At 42.7% G+C, this 17,633-nt stretch overlaps 1 protein-coding gene across 1 annotated transcript in view; it reads right to left on the bottom strand.

The window, feature by feature from the left end:
- Positions 1-17,633, bottom strand: part of RAMP3 (receptor activity modifying protein 3) — a 58,224-nt gene that overhangs the window by 15,264 nt on the left and 25,327 nt on the right. The window contains exon 3 of the mRNA XM_083507270.1: positions 15,192-15,321. Coding sequence (XP_083363396.1) covers positions 15,192-15,321 — 130 coding nt within the window. The remainder of the gene's footprint in view (positions 1-15,191; positions 15,322-17,633) is intronic.

Here is a 17,633-nt window from a genome sequence, read left to right as displayed (position 1 = left end):
CTTTTTCAGACTAAACATACCCAGCACCTTCAACTGTTCCTCATAAGGCTTGGTTTCCAGACCTTTGATCATCTTGGTTGCCTTCCTCTGCACATGTTCCAGCTTGTCAACATTCTTCTTAAATTGTGGTGCCCAGAACTGGACACAGTATTCCAGGTGTGGTCTGACTAAGGCAGAATAGAGTGGCACTATTACTTCCCTTGATCTGGACACTAGACTTCTGTTGATTAAGTCTAAAATAGCATTAGATTTTTTAAATATTTTTTTGCTGCTGCATCACACAGTTAACACATTAAGCTTGTGGTCCACCAAGACCCCTAGATCCTTTTCACATGTACTACTGTCCCCCATCTTATAAAACAGTCAGTTTGTAAGCATTTAGAAAAGGATGCTGTGATTACTAAGACCCAGCATGGGTTTCTTGAAAACAAGTCAAGCCAGGCAAATCTTATTTTTCTTTCTGATGCTATTACAAGCTTGGTGGATTAGCGGAATGCTGTGAACACAGTGTATCTTGACTTCAGTAAGGCTTTTGACAATCTCTCCCATGATACTTTTGTGAGGAAGCTGGTAAAATGTAAGCAAACAAGGTAACTGTGGGGTGGATTTGTAACTGGTTGACTAACCAAACCCAAAGAGTACTCATTAATCCTCCTCATCCTGGAAAAAAGTGACAAGCGGGGTGCCGCAGGGTTCTGTCCTGGGCCCGTTGTTGTTCAACATCTTCATAAACAACTTAGATGAAGGAATTGAGGAGATGCTTATCAAATTTACAGATGACACCAAACTAGGAGGGGTAGCTAATGTTGCAGAAGACAGAATCAGGATTCATACTGGAGAACTGGGCCCAAATTAACAAAATGAAGTTCAATAGGGACAAATGAAAGGTTTTGCACTTAGGCAGGAATAACCAGCTGCACCAGTATAAGATGGAGGACACCTGGCTTGCCAGTAGTACATGTGAAAAGGATCTTGGGGTCTTGGTCAACCACAAGCCAGTGGCAGAAGAAGGGGGCGGGGCGGTCCACCCCAGGTGCCATCCTTGAGGGGGGGTGACAAACCCGCACTGACGCCACAGCATGTGGGGAATCGCCCATCCTGATGCCACAGCACGTGGTGGATCATGCCCCCCTGCGCAGCTCACCTGCCGCCAATGCCACAATGTGAGGAGGATCTCCCCACCTGCAGCTCGCCCCACTGCTGGTACGTAGTGGCGCTGTGCATGCGCCGCCAGGCGGTTTGCCCCTCCCCTGTGGGTGGTTCGTCCCGCCCCTCAACACATCACACCGGGTGCCAAAGAGCCTTGCTTCGCCCCTGCCACAAGCTTCATATGAGTCAACCTTGTGATGCAGCACCAAAAAAAAGCTAATACTATTCTGGGCTAGATCAACAGAAGCATTGTGTCCAAAATAAGAGCTGTTCCACAGTAGAACAGTCTCCCTCAGAAGGACTCTCCTTCTTTGGAGATTTTTAAGCAGAGGTTGGGTGACCATATGACATGGATGCTTTAGCTGAGATTCCTAAATTGCAGGGGGTTGGTCTATGACCCTCAGGTTCAACTCTGCAATTCTATGGCACTTACATGATGCAACTATCAAGAGGGCCATGCTTGATGATGTATTAGATGATGTCAGTGTTATTGAGATGGTGATACATAGTGGTGATACAACAGCATTTGCTTCATAAAAAGGTAAAGGGACCCCTGACCATTAGGTCCAGTCGTGGCCGACTCTGGGGTTGCTGCGCTCATCTTGCTTCATTGGCCGAGGGAGCCAGCATGACTAAGCCGCTTCTGATGAACCAGAGCAGCGCACGGAAATGCCGTTTACCTTCCTGCCGGAGCGGTACCTATTTATCTACTTGCACTTTGAGGTGCTTTCGAACTGCTAGGTTGGCAGGAGCTGGGACCAAGCAACAGGAGCTCACCCCATCGTGGGGATTCGAACCGCCAACCTTCTGATCGGCAAGCCCTAGGCTCTGTAGTTTAACCCACAGCGCCACCAGCGTAGCATTTGCTTCATAGTATGGCTTATTTCATACAATGAACCTATTCCAGAGAAAGTCAGTTGCACTTTGTATTTAACTTCTTTCACTAGTTACATTGGAACTTAATGAGGATTAACTTTGTATGTTCACAGACAGAACATGGGGTTGTTTTAAAGTAATACTAAAAAACTTGAACTGCAGTTATGAACTGAAAATTTATGATTTTTTCACATTTTAAAATGACATATTACAAGAACTATTATTAAAAAAATCCCAGCAGCATTAAAAATAGGGAGCTACTGGCAACATGAATGCAATGAGTCTACAATGAAAAACTGACTTTTTATCTCCTGTTGTACCTAAACTAACTGCATTTCTTTGTTATATCATGAAGTGGTTTTCAAAGAAAGTTTAAAATGGAAGGCATTGATGGTAATTGATGTCATGCATTTTATTTTATTTTTATCATTTCTGTCAGGCTTCAAATGTTAGTAGGAAGAGAATGAGTGGGAGAATGCAAAAAAAGGGAAGAGGAGTTCAGGATGAAACGTACTGAAGTTCTAGGAACTGTGAGGCATCCCTGTGATGTTGTTGCATTAAGTGCTACACTTTTAACATGGGGGGGGGGGAGAGGAGGTGCTGGTACTGCGTACCCTTGAGCATCCCCAGAAAAAAAGCACTGGGCCTCATGCCATGTTCCAGGAGGAGACATTTTGCATCTGTGGAATCTCCCACCAAGAGTTGTAACAGTGGCTTGGGGGGCCGTGGCCCTGGGCACAGAACATGGAGAGGTACGAACCAGGTGCCCCTTGCAGAGATCCCCGTTGTACCCTACCTGGCTCCGGCAGCATGGGCTGGGTCAATGTGGAGGGTGAAGAACATCCTCACCCAGCTCTCAACGCCCAGCGCCTGCCCAATGTACAAACAATATACAACACAATACAATATACAAACAATATTCAAAAATAGTATTGTCCCACTAGTATTGATTCCCTAGCAGGTGTGCATGAGATCACACCCTTAGTCCTAACTCAGCAGTCCTGGTTTCAGGATACCGAAGGCTCTTAGACCTGGCACCCTCCAGGAGCCCCCAGAAACCCACTCACAGAGGGGGACATGCAGACTGAGCATTCCCCTAGGCTGAATTTGATCTTCTTGGACACATTCTCCAAAGGGGATATTTCAGAGCAGTTAGTTTAGGTAGCACAAACATTCAGCATCCATTCTCACAGTGCAGGTGCTCCCAATTGAGTTCCTCCCACTTCCCTCTAGTTACTTCCATTTTCCCATCTCCTCACCATGCAATCCCTCCACCACTGAGCCTTTTGAGAGGCTGCCCTATCCAGACGCCTGGCTCTAGGGCTCATGGGCTGCACACTTTCTAGTGAGGGAGTTTCAACCAGCTCTCTTTCTTCCCATTCCTCTCCCCTTGGTTGCTCTTCTCCCAGCTCAGCCCAACTGTCAGTTCCCGAACTGTGCCCTTCTGTGGCCACAGAAGTGAACCATTGCTCTAGTCTAGGTCAATACAGTACTATCCTCCTGCTCCAGAGGAGCTTCAGGATCAGGCCCTTGTGCAGAGGGAGAGGAGGGCTCCCACCATTCTTCCTCACAGCATACAAAGCCCTTCCTATAATTTTGAAGGAAAATGTCACCAATCCACTTGAAATTATTTAATTGCAATGCTTCAGCTTCTCTTATTTAAGGATTTTTTCATCCCACCACTAGGTCTGCATGCTGTTTGCTCCATTTGGTCTATGACATTTGGATGATCATCTTCATCAATTGATAGACTCCTACCTTCAGGAGCACTGTCTCCCTCCCCCACATTAGTCAGTTTAAAGCCCTCCTGATGAGGTTTCTGAGATTTTTGGCAAAAACATTCCTCCCAACCGTTGTGAGGTGCAGCCCATCGCTTGCCAGAAATCCATCTTCAAGAAACTGCAGTCCGTGATCTAAGAATCCAAACCGTTCCTGTTTACACCATCTGCGAAGCCAGCTGTTCACTTCCACTATTTTTCCCTCTCTCCCTGGGCCACGTCGTTCAACTGGGAGGACAGATGAGATGACAATTTGTGCATTTAGTTGCTTCAATTTCCTGCCGAGAGCCTCGTAGTCTCTTTTGATCTTCTGGAAGCTATTGCTTGCGGTGTCATTGGTTCCCACATGAACCAAGAGGAAGGGGTATTTGTCGGTGGGTTTTATGATTCCCTGCAGTCATTCAGTGACATCTTGGATCTTAGCCCCGGGGAGACAGCACACTTCCCGAGACATCTTGTCAGGCCCACAGATCACTGCTTCTGTTCCCCTCAGTAGGGAATCCCCTATCACCACTACACGCCTCCTCTTAGGTTTGGTCGGGGTTCTTCCGTGAGCTGTCCGTTCCAAGGTCGCCTGCACATTCCCTGAGGACGGACTTTGCTGCTCATCTTCATATACCTGATTGACTGTAATGAGGGAGAGATCCTCAAATGGAGTCTGCTCTTCGTCTTCCATGCTAGGGGAGAGGACCTCAAAGTGAGTGTGTATTTCTAAACAATCAGAGCGAACCCTGGGCATCCTACTTCTTTGAGTCACGTTTCTCCATATATCTGGCTCCTGTGTTGGTGAACTAGCCTCATTCTCAGGGGAGTCCCCTGTCTCCTCCTTGGTGGAGACGGTGTGCTCTGTTGCTTCCAAGAAGAGCTCCAGCTCTCTAATTCTTTGGAGCGTAGCTACACGTTCCACCAGTTGCTGGACTTTGTCTTTTAAGAGGGCAATCAACATGCAATTGCTGCAGGTAAAGCTGCCTGCAACCTTTGGCAAGATGGCAAACATTCCGCAGGAACCGCAGGCGACTGCAGCTGTTCCCTTCCCCTCCATCTTGAGAACGTGTCGTTGGGGGTGGCTGCAGCAGTCCTCCATCATAAAAAGCGTGAAGACAGGACAAATAACTCCCCCCCCCACAAAAAACCTAGGTCTCCCCCAACAAACGTTTGAGACTACCTCCCCTAAATCTAAAAGATGGATCAAACTGCGCACTGCCCTGCAAGCTCTGATAAGCTCCTCCGACAGCTAATCACCTGCCTCAACAGAAACCCTGCCCCCTCTGACCTTTGCACAGGGAGAACAGCTAATCAGCCACAAAGAAACACACACACACAAGAAAACCCTTTTTGCTCCTTCTTCAACTGCTGCCCTGCTAGCTCTTGGGCCAAGTTCAGAATGTTGCTATTAGCATATAAAGCCCTTAACACTTTATATAAGGCATATAAACAATTTATATAAAGCATATAAAGCCCTTAACAATTTTGGACCAGTTTATCCCACGTGCCCACTTCGATTGGTGGAATTGGCACTACTATAGGTGCCACATAATACCCATCCCACAATTGTAGAATCATTTAGTGTGGCAGCACCTGCACTTTGAAACTCCCTGCCTATTGAGCTCAAGCGAGTGCCTTCACTGTCCTTTTGGGCCTAAAAGACAGCTTGCCTACCGCACTGACTTCCCTTGTACAACACCAACTATGTGGGAGCGTTGTGGTGGGTGGGGCTGAGAATTACAAATGAGCGTCATTTCCGGGGGAAGAGGAAAAAATCGTTTAAACGAAAATGCCGCTCTACCCTCCAAATCTCTATGATGCCCTGCCCTCTTTCTTTGTCTGTTTCCCCGAACGCTCCCATGGGGATCCGCAACAACCACCAAAGTACGTATTGCCCAGCTGTGGGTTCTGGAGCTTTCCCCGCCTTCCTGGCCACGTCATGGATCACGTCACGCTTTTTTTAAATGGCCAAAAGCCTGTTGTTTTTACCAGTCCAAGTAAAGCCTGAATGTTCTTCGCAGGTGTATAGCTCTATGGCCCTTTCCCGCGTTCGGCTTCTTGGCGTATGATGATGGTTGGTGTCAGGACTGATGATGCCTCGGACTGATGTTGGTGTCTCGGACTGATGATGGTTGGTGTCAGGGACCATGCTGAGGAGGGCTACAATGAGGAGGCATCTCCCCAGGAGCAGGAGGACAGTAAAGATTTAGAACAGCGGTTTGCAGAGGGCCATAGTTCATCCAGTATTTCCCTGCATTTGCTGGGAAATACTGGATGAAGAGCAGCTAGAAGAAGAAACACTGGAAGAGAGAGGGTTAACAGATTCACATTTGTTGAATAGCATCTCCCCCTCCTCCACGTTCTAGGAGAGCTGAGAAAGTTGCAGAACAGAAAGCACAGAGACTACAAGCTCAGGTTACCAGATGTAGGGGTGAACTGAGAGGGACGGGGCGGGGGGGGGGCATGTAGCCTTAATTGGAAGCACCACCATTGTTAGAAGGAGATGTTCTTATCCCTCGCTGTGATTATTAAAGAATTCTAACTGGTAAGAAGACTCTGTTCACTTTATTCTGCCAAAGGGGGGAGGAAGACGATTCCTTGAAGCCTGTCAGTTGGCTGCCGTGGGTCACGTGACAAAGAGGAGAGAGTGAGCAGTGGTAACCCACCCACCAAGTTACATGACGGGCACAATCATGACTAGTGGAAGGCAGGTTAAGACAAAGCACACATTACATCTTTACTTTCTATTACATCCGCTACATTTTTCACGGGCTGTTCAAAATCCTTTGGCCGGCCACAAGCGGCCCATGGGGCATATGCTGTGCAGGCTTGGAGCATAACATCAGTCTTTCCTCCCAACCCCCCCCCCAAAAGGAGCAAATAGTGTGGGGATGGTGGATGCAGCATGGGGGCACCCCCCCACGACACAGCGTGTCTAGCCGCCATGCCCACTCTTTGGCCTTTGCCTCCCTCGCAGAAAGCTTTGCTTTATGTTTCACTTGGCTGGAGCATGACAAGTGAAGCAGACTTTCAAGTATCAGGGGAACATTTGAGGGAAGCACCTGGTTTGCCGCGTGTATCACTCATGCTAGAAATGTACCTTTGCTGGAAATATGTTAAGTTCAGGGTGGTTTCGCTACTGTTTCCAACTGTTGATTTCTGCTAATAAAAAGAGGCTCTACAAAGCTACCGGCAGCTTGCTTGCTTGCTCCTGCACAGCTCACATGCATTCAACTCCCGTTTCGTCCTCTGTTATTTTTGCAAAGTAGCATAGCTTCCCTATTACCTAAAGAGTCTATCCAATGAAAATTAATTGAATTATTATATCACTTTGGGCTGCTTTCTCTTTTTGCCCATGAAATGAGCCCATGAAATGAGATTTTATCCTTCTGCAGATCTACACAACACCATACAAACTGTTGCAGCTGAAGTGATTCCCTGCCCCCTTCAGTGCTGTAAAAATAAAAGCATAGCACCTTGAAAACAAATTGCCAATACATCTTCTAGCTAAAAGCATCATTCAGACCTAAACATTATTCCTTAGGAGGCTTTAAGGTGTATCCTGCCTCTCACCGAATTCCATCCTTCAACATTTACAAATAATAGCTATTTTCCCCACCTACTGTGAAATGGTTTGACTTATTCTACCCAGTTGCTCAAGGGGCATCCTCTTAAACCCACAACACTTACTCAAGCAAACTTACTCAAGCAAAGTTAATGTTGGGGTTTTTATTTCTCTACCTAGTTTGAATACTACAGATGATTAAAAGCTGCCAGCACATATGTGCCTCCCATAATCTCTCTCTCTCTCTCTCTCTCTCTCTCAAATTCCCACATATTTCACACACATTAGAAACAATAATAGGAGCATGTCAGAAAAAAGCTATACTTAAGATATCGGGGGAGTAGATTGATTTACTGCTTGGATATTTTTTGCAAGATCTGGTTGTATAACAAAATCCAATCCGGGGATATTCTCACTGCTGTTCAAAATGCACAAGCCACAACTACAGAGAACTCATATTAAGTCATCCTGGCAATTCTACACATGTCCTGAAATCTCCAGGTCAAACTGCAGGTTGCCGTTAATGCCCAGAATACACTGACATCTCTCTTGCATTTTCTTTAATTAAGTACAGCCACAGGAGTTTTTCTTGCGGGGGGGGGAGGGGAGAGTGTTGTTGGCAGGATCACAGGTTATGGGGAAGAGATTTATGCCTTCTGTCACCAGCTGTGCAAGTCCCCCCCACCCCCAATGTTGAGGATTCGTTGTTGATTTTTTCAAAAGTTCCCACTGGTGCTCCATGAGAACTTTTTAATACACTAATCCTAATTGTCCATTTGGAGGGGGTGTAAGACTCCTCACCTTGCATGCTGTGATCCCAATTACAGGGAGCAGAAGGAGGAGGCTGTTAAATAACTTCAGAAGAACAAGAGATGACCAAAAGTTTTTGTGGCCACCACTGACTATTAGCTGACTAAAGCTGACCTCAGAAACTTCTGAGATTGCATGGAGATCTCTGATGGATAGCAAAATCTTTGAAGTACAAATCAGAAAAATATGTGTATTTATATAACAGCTTTGCAGAGCATTCCTGTACCTGTTTCTCTGAAGGAGCACTGCTTACTCCCAGATAAATGTGCAAAGGATTGCAACCTAAGTTAATCTTTCTGAAGCACCTGTAATACTTTGTCTATTTTTCTGTTTCACAAACATTGAAAATTGGGGACAAAATGGACTGTTTCAAGAGGTGGCAGAGAGATATTTCTAAATTTGTCTGGCAGGGCAAGAAGCCTAGAATAAAATTTAAAATACTAACAGATGCAAAGGAAAGAGGTGGATTTGCCCTGCCAGACTTTAAACTTTACTATGAATCAGCAGCTTTTTGCTGGTTGAAAGAATGGTTGCTTCTTGAAAACACTGACATTTTGGATTTAGAAGGTTTTAACAATGTATTTGGATGGCATGCATATCTGTGGTATGATAAGGTCAAAGCACATAAAGCATTTAAAAATCACATTGTCAGGAAAGCATTGTTTAATGTCTGGATAAGATACAAGGACTTATTGGAAAATATTTTTTTATAAGATATTTATTAAAGATTTTAGACAATATAATCACCAAACATATAAAATACCATCACCAAAGTATAACAAACACGGTAGAAAGAAAGATAAAAAGAAAGAAGCAAAAAGATAAACAAAGAATAGAAAATATAAAAAAAGATCAACTGCCAGTAAAACATATTTTCTTAACTTTTTGGACTTCCTCACATCTCCCTATCCTACGTTCCCAATTATAAAATTATGAGCAGCAATTTGTCACCTTATTCCAAATCTTAATTTATAAATTTCAAATATTATGTCTCCAAATTTAAATATTTTTTCAAATGCTTAAATACTTAATTTAAACATAATATTACTCCAAATTTCATCTTTTCCTTAAACATCACTTATTCTCATATTCTTTCAATTTAAATTGCTGGTGCCATATTGTTTTCTATCCTGCATCTTCTTAACATTCATACGGTTTATAATGTTTTTGTAAATAGTCCTTGAACTTTTTCCAGTCCTCTTCCACTGTCTCTTCTCCCAGATCTCGGATTCTGCCAGTCATTTCTGCCAATTCCATGTAGTCTATCAGTTGCGTCTGCCATTCTTCCAGCGTGGGCAAATCTTGGGTCTTCCAGTGTTTTGCGATGAGTATTCTTGCAGCTGTTGTTGCATACATAAAGAAAGTTCGATCCTTCTTTAGCACCCTCTGGCCAACAATGCCCAGAAGGAAGGCCTCTGGTTTCTTGGGAAAGGTATACTTAAATACCTTCTTCAGCTCATTATAAATCAATTCCCAGAAAGCCTTAACCCTTGGGCAAGTCCACCAGAGGTGAAAGAATGTTCCTTCAGTTTCCCTACATTTCCAACATTTATTGTCAGGCAAATGGTATACTTTTGCAAGCTTGACTGGGGTCATGTACCACCTGTATATCATTTTCATAATATTCTCTCTTAAGGCATTACATGCCGTAAATTTCATACCTGTGGTCCATAACTGTTCCCAGTCGGCAAACATAATATTGTACCCAATGTCCTGTGCCCATTTTATCATGGCTGATTTAACCGTTTCATCTTGAGTGTTCCATTTTAACAGCAAGTTATACATTTTTGAAAGTACCTTGGTCTTAGGTTCTAACAGCTCTGTTTCTAGTTTCGATTTTTCCACCTGGAAACCTATTTTTTTATCCAAATTGAACACCTCCCTAATCTGAGCATAGTGTAACCAATCTCGCACTTTATCCTTTAATTTCTCAAAACTCTGCAATCTCCAAGTATCTCCAACTTTTTCTAGTATTTCCCAATATTTCGGCCATTTGGCCTCCATATTGAGTCTTTTCTGAGCCTTAGCTTCCATTGGTGACAACCACCTTGAGGTTTTGTTTTCTAATAAGTCTTTGTATTTTATCCAGACATTAAATATTGCTTTCCTGACAATATGGTTCTTGAAAGTCTTATGAATTTTTACCTTGTCGTACCACAAATATGCATGCCATCCAAAAGCATTGTTAAACCCTTCCAAATCCAAAACATCAGTGTTCTCAAGGAGCAGCCAATCTTTCAACCAGCAAAAAGCTGCTGATTCATAGTACAACCTTAAGTCTGGCAGGGCAAACCTCCCTCTTTCCTTAGCATCAGTTACTATTTTAAATTTTATTCTGGGCTTTTTGCCCTGCCAGACAAATTTAGAAATGTCTCTCTGCCACCTCTTGAAACACTCCACCTTGTCCACAATCTGTAGGGTCTGAAACAAAAACAGCATTTTTGGCAATACATTCATCTTTATAGCAGCAATTCGGCCCAACAAGGAGAGCTTCAATCTTGACCAACTTTCGGACTTATTGGAAAATAAAACTCCAAGGTGGTTGTCACCAATGGAAGCAAAAGCTCTGAAAAAGCTCAATATGGAGGCCAAATGACCGAAATATTGGGAAATTTTGGAACAAGACGGAGATAGATTGAAATTGCAGTGCGAGACTGGCTTCATTATAATCAGATAATTGTGACATATAATTTGGACAAGAAAATTGGTTTCCAGGTGGAAAAATCAAAATTAGAAAGAGAACTGTTAGAACCCAAAACTAAGATTTTGTCAAAAATGTATAACTTGCTGTTGAAATGGAATACTCAGGATGAAACGGTGAAATCTGCTATGATTAAATGGGCACAAGATGTTGGACATAACATTATGTTTGCTGACTGGGAACAGTTGTGGACCACAGGTATGAAGTTTATGGCATGTAATGCCTTGAGAGAGAATATTATGAAAATGATTTACAAGTGGTACATGACCCCAGTCAAGCTTGCAAAAATCTATCACTTGCCCGATAATAAATGTTGGAAATGTAAAGAAACTGAAGGTACATTCTTTCACCTTTGGTGGACGTGCCCAAGGATTAAGGCTTTCTGGGAAATGATATATAATGAACTGAAAAAGGTATTTAAATATACCTTCTTGAAGAAACCAGAGGCCTTTCTCCTGGGCATAGTCGGCCAATTGGTGCCAAAGAAGGATAGAACTTTTTTTATGTACGCTACAACAGCAGCAAGAATACTCATTGCAAAGTATTGGAAGACACAAGATTTACCCACTCTGGAAGAAGACTATATGGAACTGGCAGAAATGACTGGCAGAATCCGAGACCAGGGAGAAGAGTCGGTGGAAGAAGAAATTTAAAGACTATTTACATAAATATTGTAAAATTAATGAATGTTAGAATGATGTTGGATAGGAATTAAGTGGTTTCCAGCTGTAATGCTTTAAGGGAATATGAAAAATGGGTTGTTAATAGGGAAAAATCTAATGTTACTATTTTAAGACCAAAGATTAGGATAAACAAAGAGGGTAAGGATTTGCTGAGCCAACAAACTGAACTGGAATACAAAAAAGGGAGGTATGAGGAGGTCCGGGAAACAAGCTAAGGAAAATAAGTAATAGAAAAATGGAGTGGTTTTTAGTCATTTTAATTTTTTTTCCCCTTTTTCATTTTGTATTGTAATATTTTTTTAAAAAATCTTAATAAATATCTTATAAAAAATATATATTTTTCTGTTTCACAACAACTTCCCTTGACTAAATGTATTTCAGCACTCTCAGGGATTCAGCAGAAAATACTTATCTTCTCTTCCTGTTCCCCACATTTATGAAATGATCAGAAAATACAGCACAGCTGCCCAAGTGTGCCATTCTCTAGTCTTCAGCACACAGACGATGCTTTTACAGCATTTTCTAAACACCTTCAGTTGGAGCAGGGAAACAGAAGTAAAAGCATAAGAACTCTGCTGGATCAGACCAAAGGCCTACCTCGTCCAACGTCCGTCTCTCACAGTGGCCAGCCAGTTGCCTCTGGGAAGCCCCTAAGCCGGGCACAAGCCCTCCTCCACATAGGATCCACAGCAATTGGGATGCAGAGGCATACAGCCTCTGACACTGGGAGAAATTGTGGAGGTAACGCTCCACCTTGCGAAGGCAGACCTCGCACTAGACATGCAACAGTATGTCAAGGAGCGTTGCACCGGCTTTCCCTGACCTTTTGCCTTATCGGCTAGAAAACAGGGTTTTTCCCCTGACTGTTTGTCCTCTCACAGATTTGTTTACTAGACATAACGCTTGGCTGGAGCATGACCAGGAACGCAGACATAATCAAGTATCGGGAAAAACATTCTAGGGAAACACCTGCTGACACATGTATTTGCTAATGCTGGAAATGTGCTTAGATGGAAATACGTCATGTTCAGGGTGGTTTCGCTACTGTTTTCAATTGTTGACTTCTGCTAATAAAAGGAGCCTCTACAGAACTAGCTGGCAGCTTGCTTGGAGCATGCTTGCCAGCGTGCTTCTGCACAGCTCACCTGCATTCAACCTCCTGTCGTATCCATTATTCCTACAGAAATCGAGCCACCAGGACTAGTAGCTTCTGACAGCTGCATCCTCTGCAAATTTGCCTAATCCTTTTCTAAAGCTGTCCAAGTCTGTGGCCATCACTCCATCTTGTCATGAATTCCTGAGTTCACTATGCACTGTGTGTCAGGTCTTAAAAAGCAGAGAGGTGAGTTGCAGAACTCTATTCCTCTCCCTGCTGACAGAAGAATGTGCTGCCTGCAGGTGCATGATAAGCAACAATTGTGCTCTGTTTTTTCCCCACAACCAAAGTTTAACTGAGGTCAGGTGGAGAGGCAATCATCTGAATGCAGCAAAAATATTCCAAGTTCTCTGCAGAAGCATTTATAACCAATGCCTGTGGCCACATCTATACATTAATCAGCCAAGCTCTCCTTGAAAAACAGAGGCTGCCAGCGCAAGTCATGCTGCAAATGCAAGTGAAGTACCGTCAGAAGAAACAAACAGCACCTGTAATTCGCTGAACAAAAACCGCCGTGGTCTAGTAGATAAGAGTGCTTGAATTTGACTCGGAATTGCAGGGCTCAGCATGAAGCTCACTTGGGAGACCTTGATCAGACCACTTTAAAAGATGAGAAGAGCCCTGCTAGATTTTAAAAATTGCTTTCATAAACAACACAAGAGAGAGCAAGAGACCCTTCCCAACCCCCTCAGCTAATCTTTCCAGAGCACCTTGCTTCTTCTGGCATCAGGAGAACCGAGGAAGTTGCAGCAAAGAGAAGTTGCAGAGCCTTTGCTCCTCACTCTGCTGACAGAGAAAGATGAGGGTGCACAATGTGCATCAGCCAGTGCTGAATGGAAGGAGCAGGGGAGTGGGATTTCTTTGGGTGCCTGAATTCACAGTCACTACAAGTGGCAGGAAGCCTATGAGTTTATGGTGGCTTGCTCACAGGGTGCTTTATGAACCAGTTTACTGTGTTGTGATATAAGTTAAAATAAGTTCACACTAGACATACAGGACATGGTAGCTAGAAAACAATTCTCTCTAAGATGCAGAGATCTGCCACAAAATCAGAAGGAAATTATGGAATGGAAAATTTAAACCAATTTTTAAGGCTTTCTCATTTAAAACAGGTTTCTTTGGGCATAAACACTATAGATAATAAACTACTGCAGATGCCAGAATAAATACTGGTATTTAGGCAGCCTGGTATAAAAGAGCCATAGATTTTTATTTTTAAATCAAGCTTGGTTTCACCAAGCTCTCACAGTTTCCTATAGACCAAAATTTTCAGTACAGCATTAAATATGTTTTTCATCTGTCTCTTGTGAAAGAGATAAGAATCTGACAGCCTGAATAATAGATAATAGAATGATGCCTTGTCATAACTTCCTAATCCCTTGTTTGTGGAAAGAGTGGGGGAGAAACAGGTGGTTCTAAGCTTTTAAAGCTATCATCTGGCAGATAATAAAACAAGCTGAAATCGTTTCGGTGTGATGGATTTAGTCTGAGGCCATCTTTCAGAATCTTGGAGGCGCTATATTACCAGCTGAGCAACAAAAAGGACCAGTTGCTCTCACTCAAAGAAGCATGGCTCAAGAGAAAAATACCATACACAATTTGAGTACTTATTTCTTTACACATAGAAAATTCTTATGTTTGAGTGGCAGATCATTGTCTTGAATTCAGTAAACATCAGCCATTTCTTATGTGCCAATGAATTATAGTTCATTACATTCATTACATTAATGTAGGCATTACATTCTGAGAGATTTGCTTGAAGACATGCAAGGGCTACGATGGATTAATATTGTGCCTCATAGAGGGCAGATCATAAGAGAAGGTTTAAAAAACCCAGTTCAGTGACACCTTAAAAGAGGGCTTAATGGCTATTGAACTTTTGCTTGTACTGAGGCTCTAATAAGAAGACTAAGAGTGCAAGTCTATTCATGTCTACTCAGAAGTAGGTACCACCTAGTTCAATGGGGCTTACTCTCAGGTAAAGGCTCTCAGCATAGGGCTGACACTTTACACAGGAATAAATTATCTAATGAAACATACGCTTATGTAAACTGTTTAGGAAAATAGGCGCTGCTTAGTTTGGGGATCTGAGCATTTAGTAGTAGTATTCTTTAAAGTACTGGTGGCACTGGCAACCCCTTTTGGGCAGTTCTGCCACAAGTTCAAAATATTATAGAGAGCCACTCTAAGGCACACTGGAATGCATATTCCATCTGCTAAACGTTTGAGTGCTTTTGCTTTATTCTTCCAGATGAGGAAACCAGAAAAGCAAGACAAAGGAGTCAGTCTCATTATGCCATGGTCATGCCTTTGGCTCCTCCTGTCTTTGTCCAGAAGTGCCACATATTCTTGCTGCCTGTTCCAGTTGGGGTAGGCATGCTACTGGTTGGCCACACATGCTTTAAATAGACTAAAACAGTTATCCACAGTCTCTACACACCCACCCATGAGAGAGAGAGAGAGAGAGAGAGAGAGAAATGAAGCTTACAGGATAAATTCCGTTAGATTGCACCATTTTGAAGAGTCCACTTTGTGCATCATCTCTTGAAAAGATTTCCCACACAAAGGCAGGTTTTGTAACATGAGGGATTCATTGCAGATAACCCCTTGCTGTGCACCTAGAACAAAAAGAAAGAATCTTTTAAAACCAACAAGGAAGCATTAATGATTTCTCAATCTCTCGCTGGAGATTGAACTAAACAGTTTGAAAACACAGATCAAAATAACATAAACCAATTTTTAAAAGAATCGGTGTTTTTTGTTTTTTTGAAAAAGATAAACCAATTTGCCTACTTTATGTCTCAGAGCTGATTTGAACATGATAAAATAAAGGCTTTTGTAGCATAATTTATTCCCTTGACAGAAATCAAATCATAGAGATGGAGCAAATTTTGTGTGTACAGAAGTCCTCAGCATCTCCAGTTAAAGGATCTTAAGCAGCAGACCAGGAAACACCTAGCAGAGTTGCTGGCAGAGTTGCACTATTAGACTAGACAGAACTATTAGACAGGCTTCCCATACATGTCTGGCTGATGACTGTAAGAACAGGGTGCTGGATTAGATGGGTCTTGAGGTTTATAACAAGGTCAATTCATATTTAAGTCAGTGGACCCAGTTTTACATTTAGAAAGACTGCCAGACTACAAGCCAGCTCACACATTCTTTGCTAAAATAAAACTGAATGTGACATTTGGAAGTGTATGTGGAGGCCATGGCGGTACTGCCATGTTGGCTGGAAACGGAACAAGTGCACAATTGCATGAACATCTCAAAAGACATTACTTCCTAGTTAGGTCTAAGTCTAGAGCTCATCTAACTGATCTAACCCAGGGTTGAATCTAGACACATAGTTGTTTGCATGGAACTTCAAAGGAAGCAGCCACTGGCACAAAGGAAAGGCAAGAGCGTCAGCTCTGCAGTTGGCAAATTGATCTCAAATCACAGCAATGCTATGCTTCAAGTAACCATTTTGCATGTCCTACTCAGCAGTTGTAAAACATGGTGATTTTACAAAGGCTGCTCCAGTAATGTGGATGAAAGGTCTGTGAGTTTCGCTGTTGTTCACAACACATAATTACTGCACTGTGCAACTTGTGCATGCTAAAAATATAAATAAATGTGTGGTTTATGTTTGAAAGGCTGTGGGATCATATAAACCCCACATATCATTTGTTTACTTTTTTGTACTTTACAGTGTGGGATAATATTGACTCGCATGACATCTGTGCAGCAGTATAATTTTACTGGAAAAAGGAAGGTCTCAGGAAGTACATGAGTTCTTAACTTGCAAATGGTGTCATGTTTGATAACTTCTCCTAAGTATTTTATTTATCTTGCTTTCTTGGGATCCACTTCATCCAAACAAAGAATTGATACTGTCAGGTTTTCTGTTGACGGAGCGTAAACAAACACCACCCTCATAAATCATTTATATGGGAATCCAAATCAGGGGTAGGCAACCTAAGGTCCATGGGCCACAAGCAGCCCACAGGGGTCATTTAACCAGCCCACAAGCCGCCCCCGAACTGAGCCACCTGCTCAGCGAGTCCCCGTGCGCTACACTAAACCGGCACAGCGCGGTGACTTGCTTTCATGGTGCCGGAAATCGCACCTGCGCAGACGCAGACAGAAGACAGAAGTAATCTATATTAGACACAACAATTTAGAAAAAGTAAAAAAATTGAGGTCTTAGTGTTGAATGGTCTCTTTAAATTTGAAGGTTCATTATTGTTCCACAAGATGTGTATGTCTTTAAGGGCCAGAGCAAATAACGTGACCCAGTTTACAGCTGTGAAGCAGTATAGCAGGTGCTGTTAAGTTGTGTTAATTAAGCTGTGTCAGCACCTAGCTCTCTCAGTACCCTGGTGGTTGGGTCGGTCATGCTTGTTGATGTATTTAGTGTAAAGGGAGTTTTTCTTTTTGTTATTAAAACCTTGCTAAAGTTATTTTGCGTTCCTTGTAATGTGTGGTCTCCCTAGCTAGCTTTCTGCAGCGCAACTAATCTGCAAATAGCCAACACTTAGAACAAAGGAAGGAAGTCAATATGTGTATTTGTATGTAATGACTAGATTAGAATGAAGATATGGTTTTATTTGTAGATGTCTGCTTTGTCTTTTGTTTTCTTTTTTGTGTTCTCTTTTTCTTTCTTGTTTGAATAGTATTATTTTGGATTCAATGTTTGTAATTTTTGTTGTTATTTCACATTGAAAGTAATAAAAAATAAAAAATAAAATTTAAAAGAAAAGAATCTGTGCCCCAAGGTCCTTGAGCTTCCAGCCCAGAGTCTCATAGTTCCTTGCTACACATCAAGGGATGGCAGTATCATTTGAATGCACGTGGATCAGAAGGGAGGAGTTGCGGCCATGGGCCTTGGCAACTTCTCTGTCACTTCTTGAATCGTTGCACCCAGGACATCCTGTTACCTCTGCAC

This window comes from Podarcis liolepis (assembly GCF_965112155.1).
Source record: "Podarcis liolepis genome assembly, chromosome: 6".
Classification (NCBI taxonomy): Eukaryota; Metazoa; Chordata; class Lepidosauria; order Squamata; family Lacertidae; genus Podarcis; species Podarcis liolepis.
Note: the sequence above shows the minus strand (reverse complement) of the source record. Positions and strands in the feature narration are given on the sequence as shown.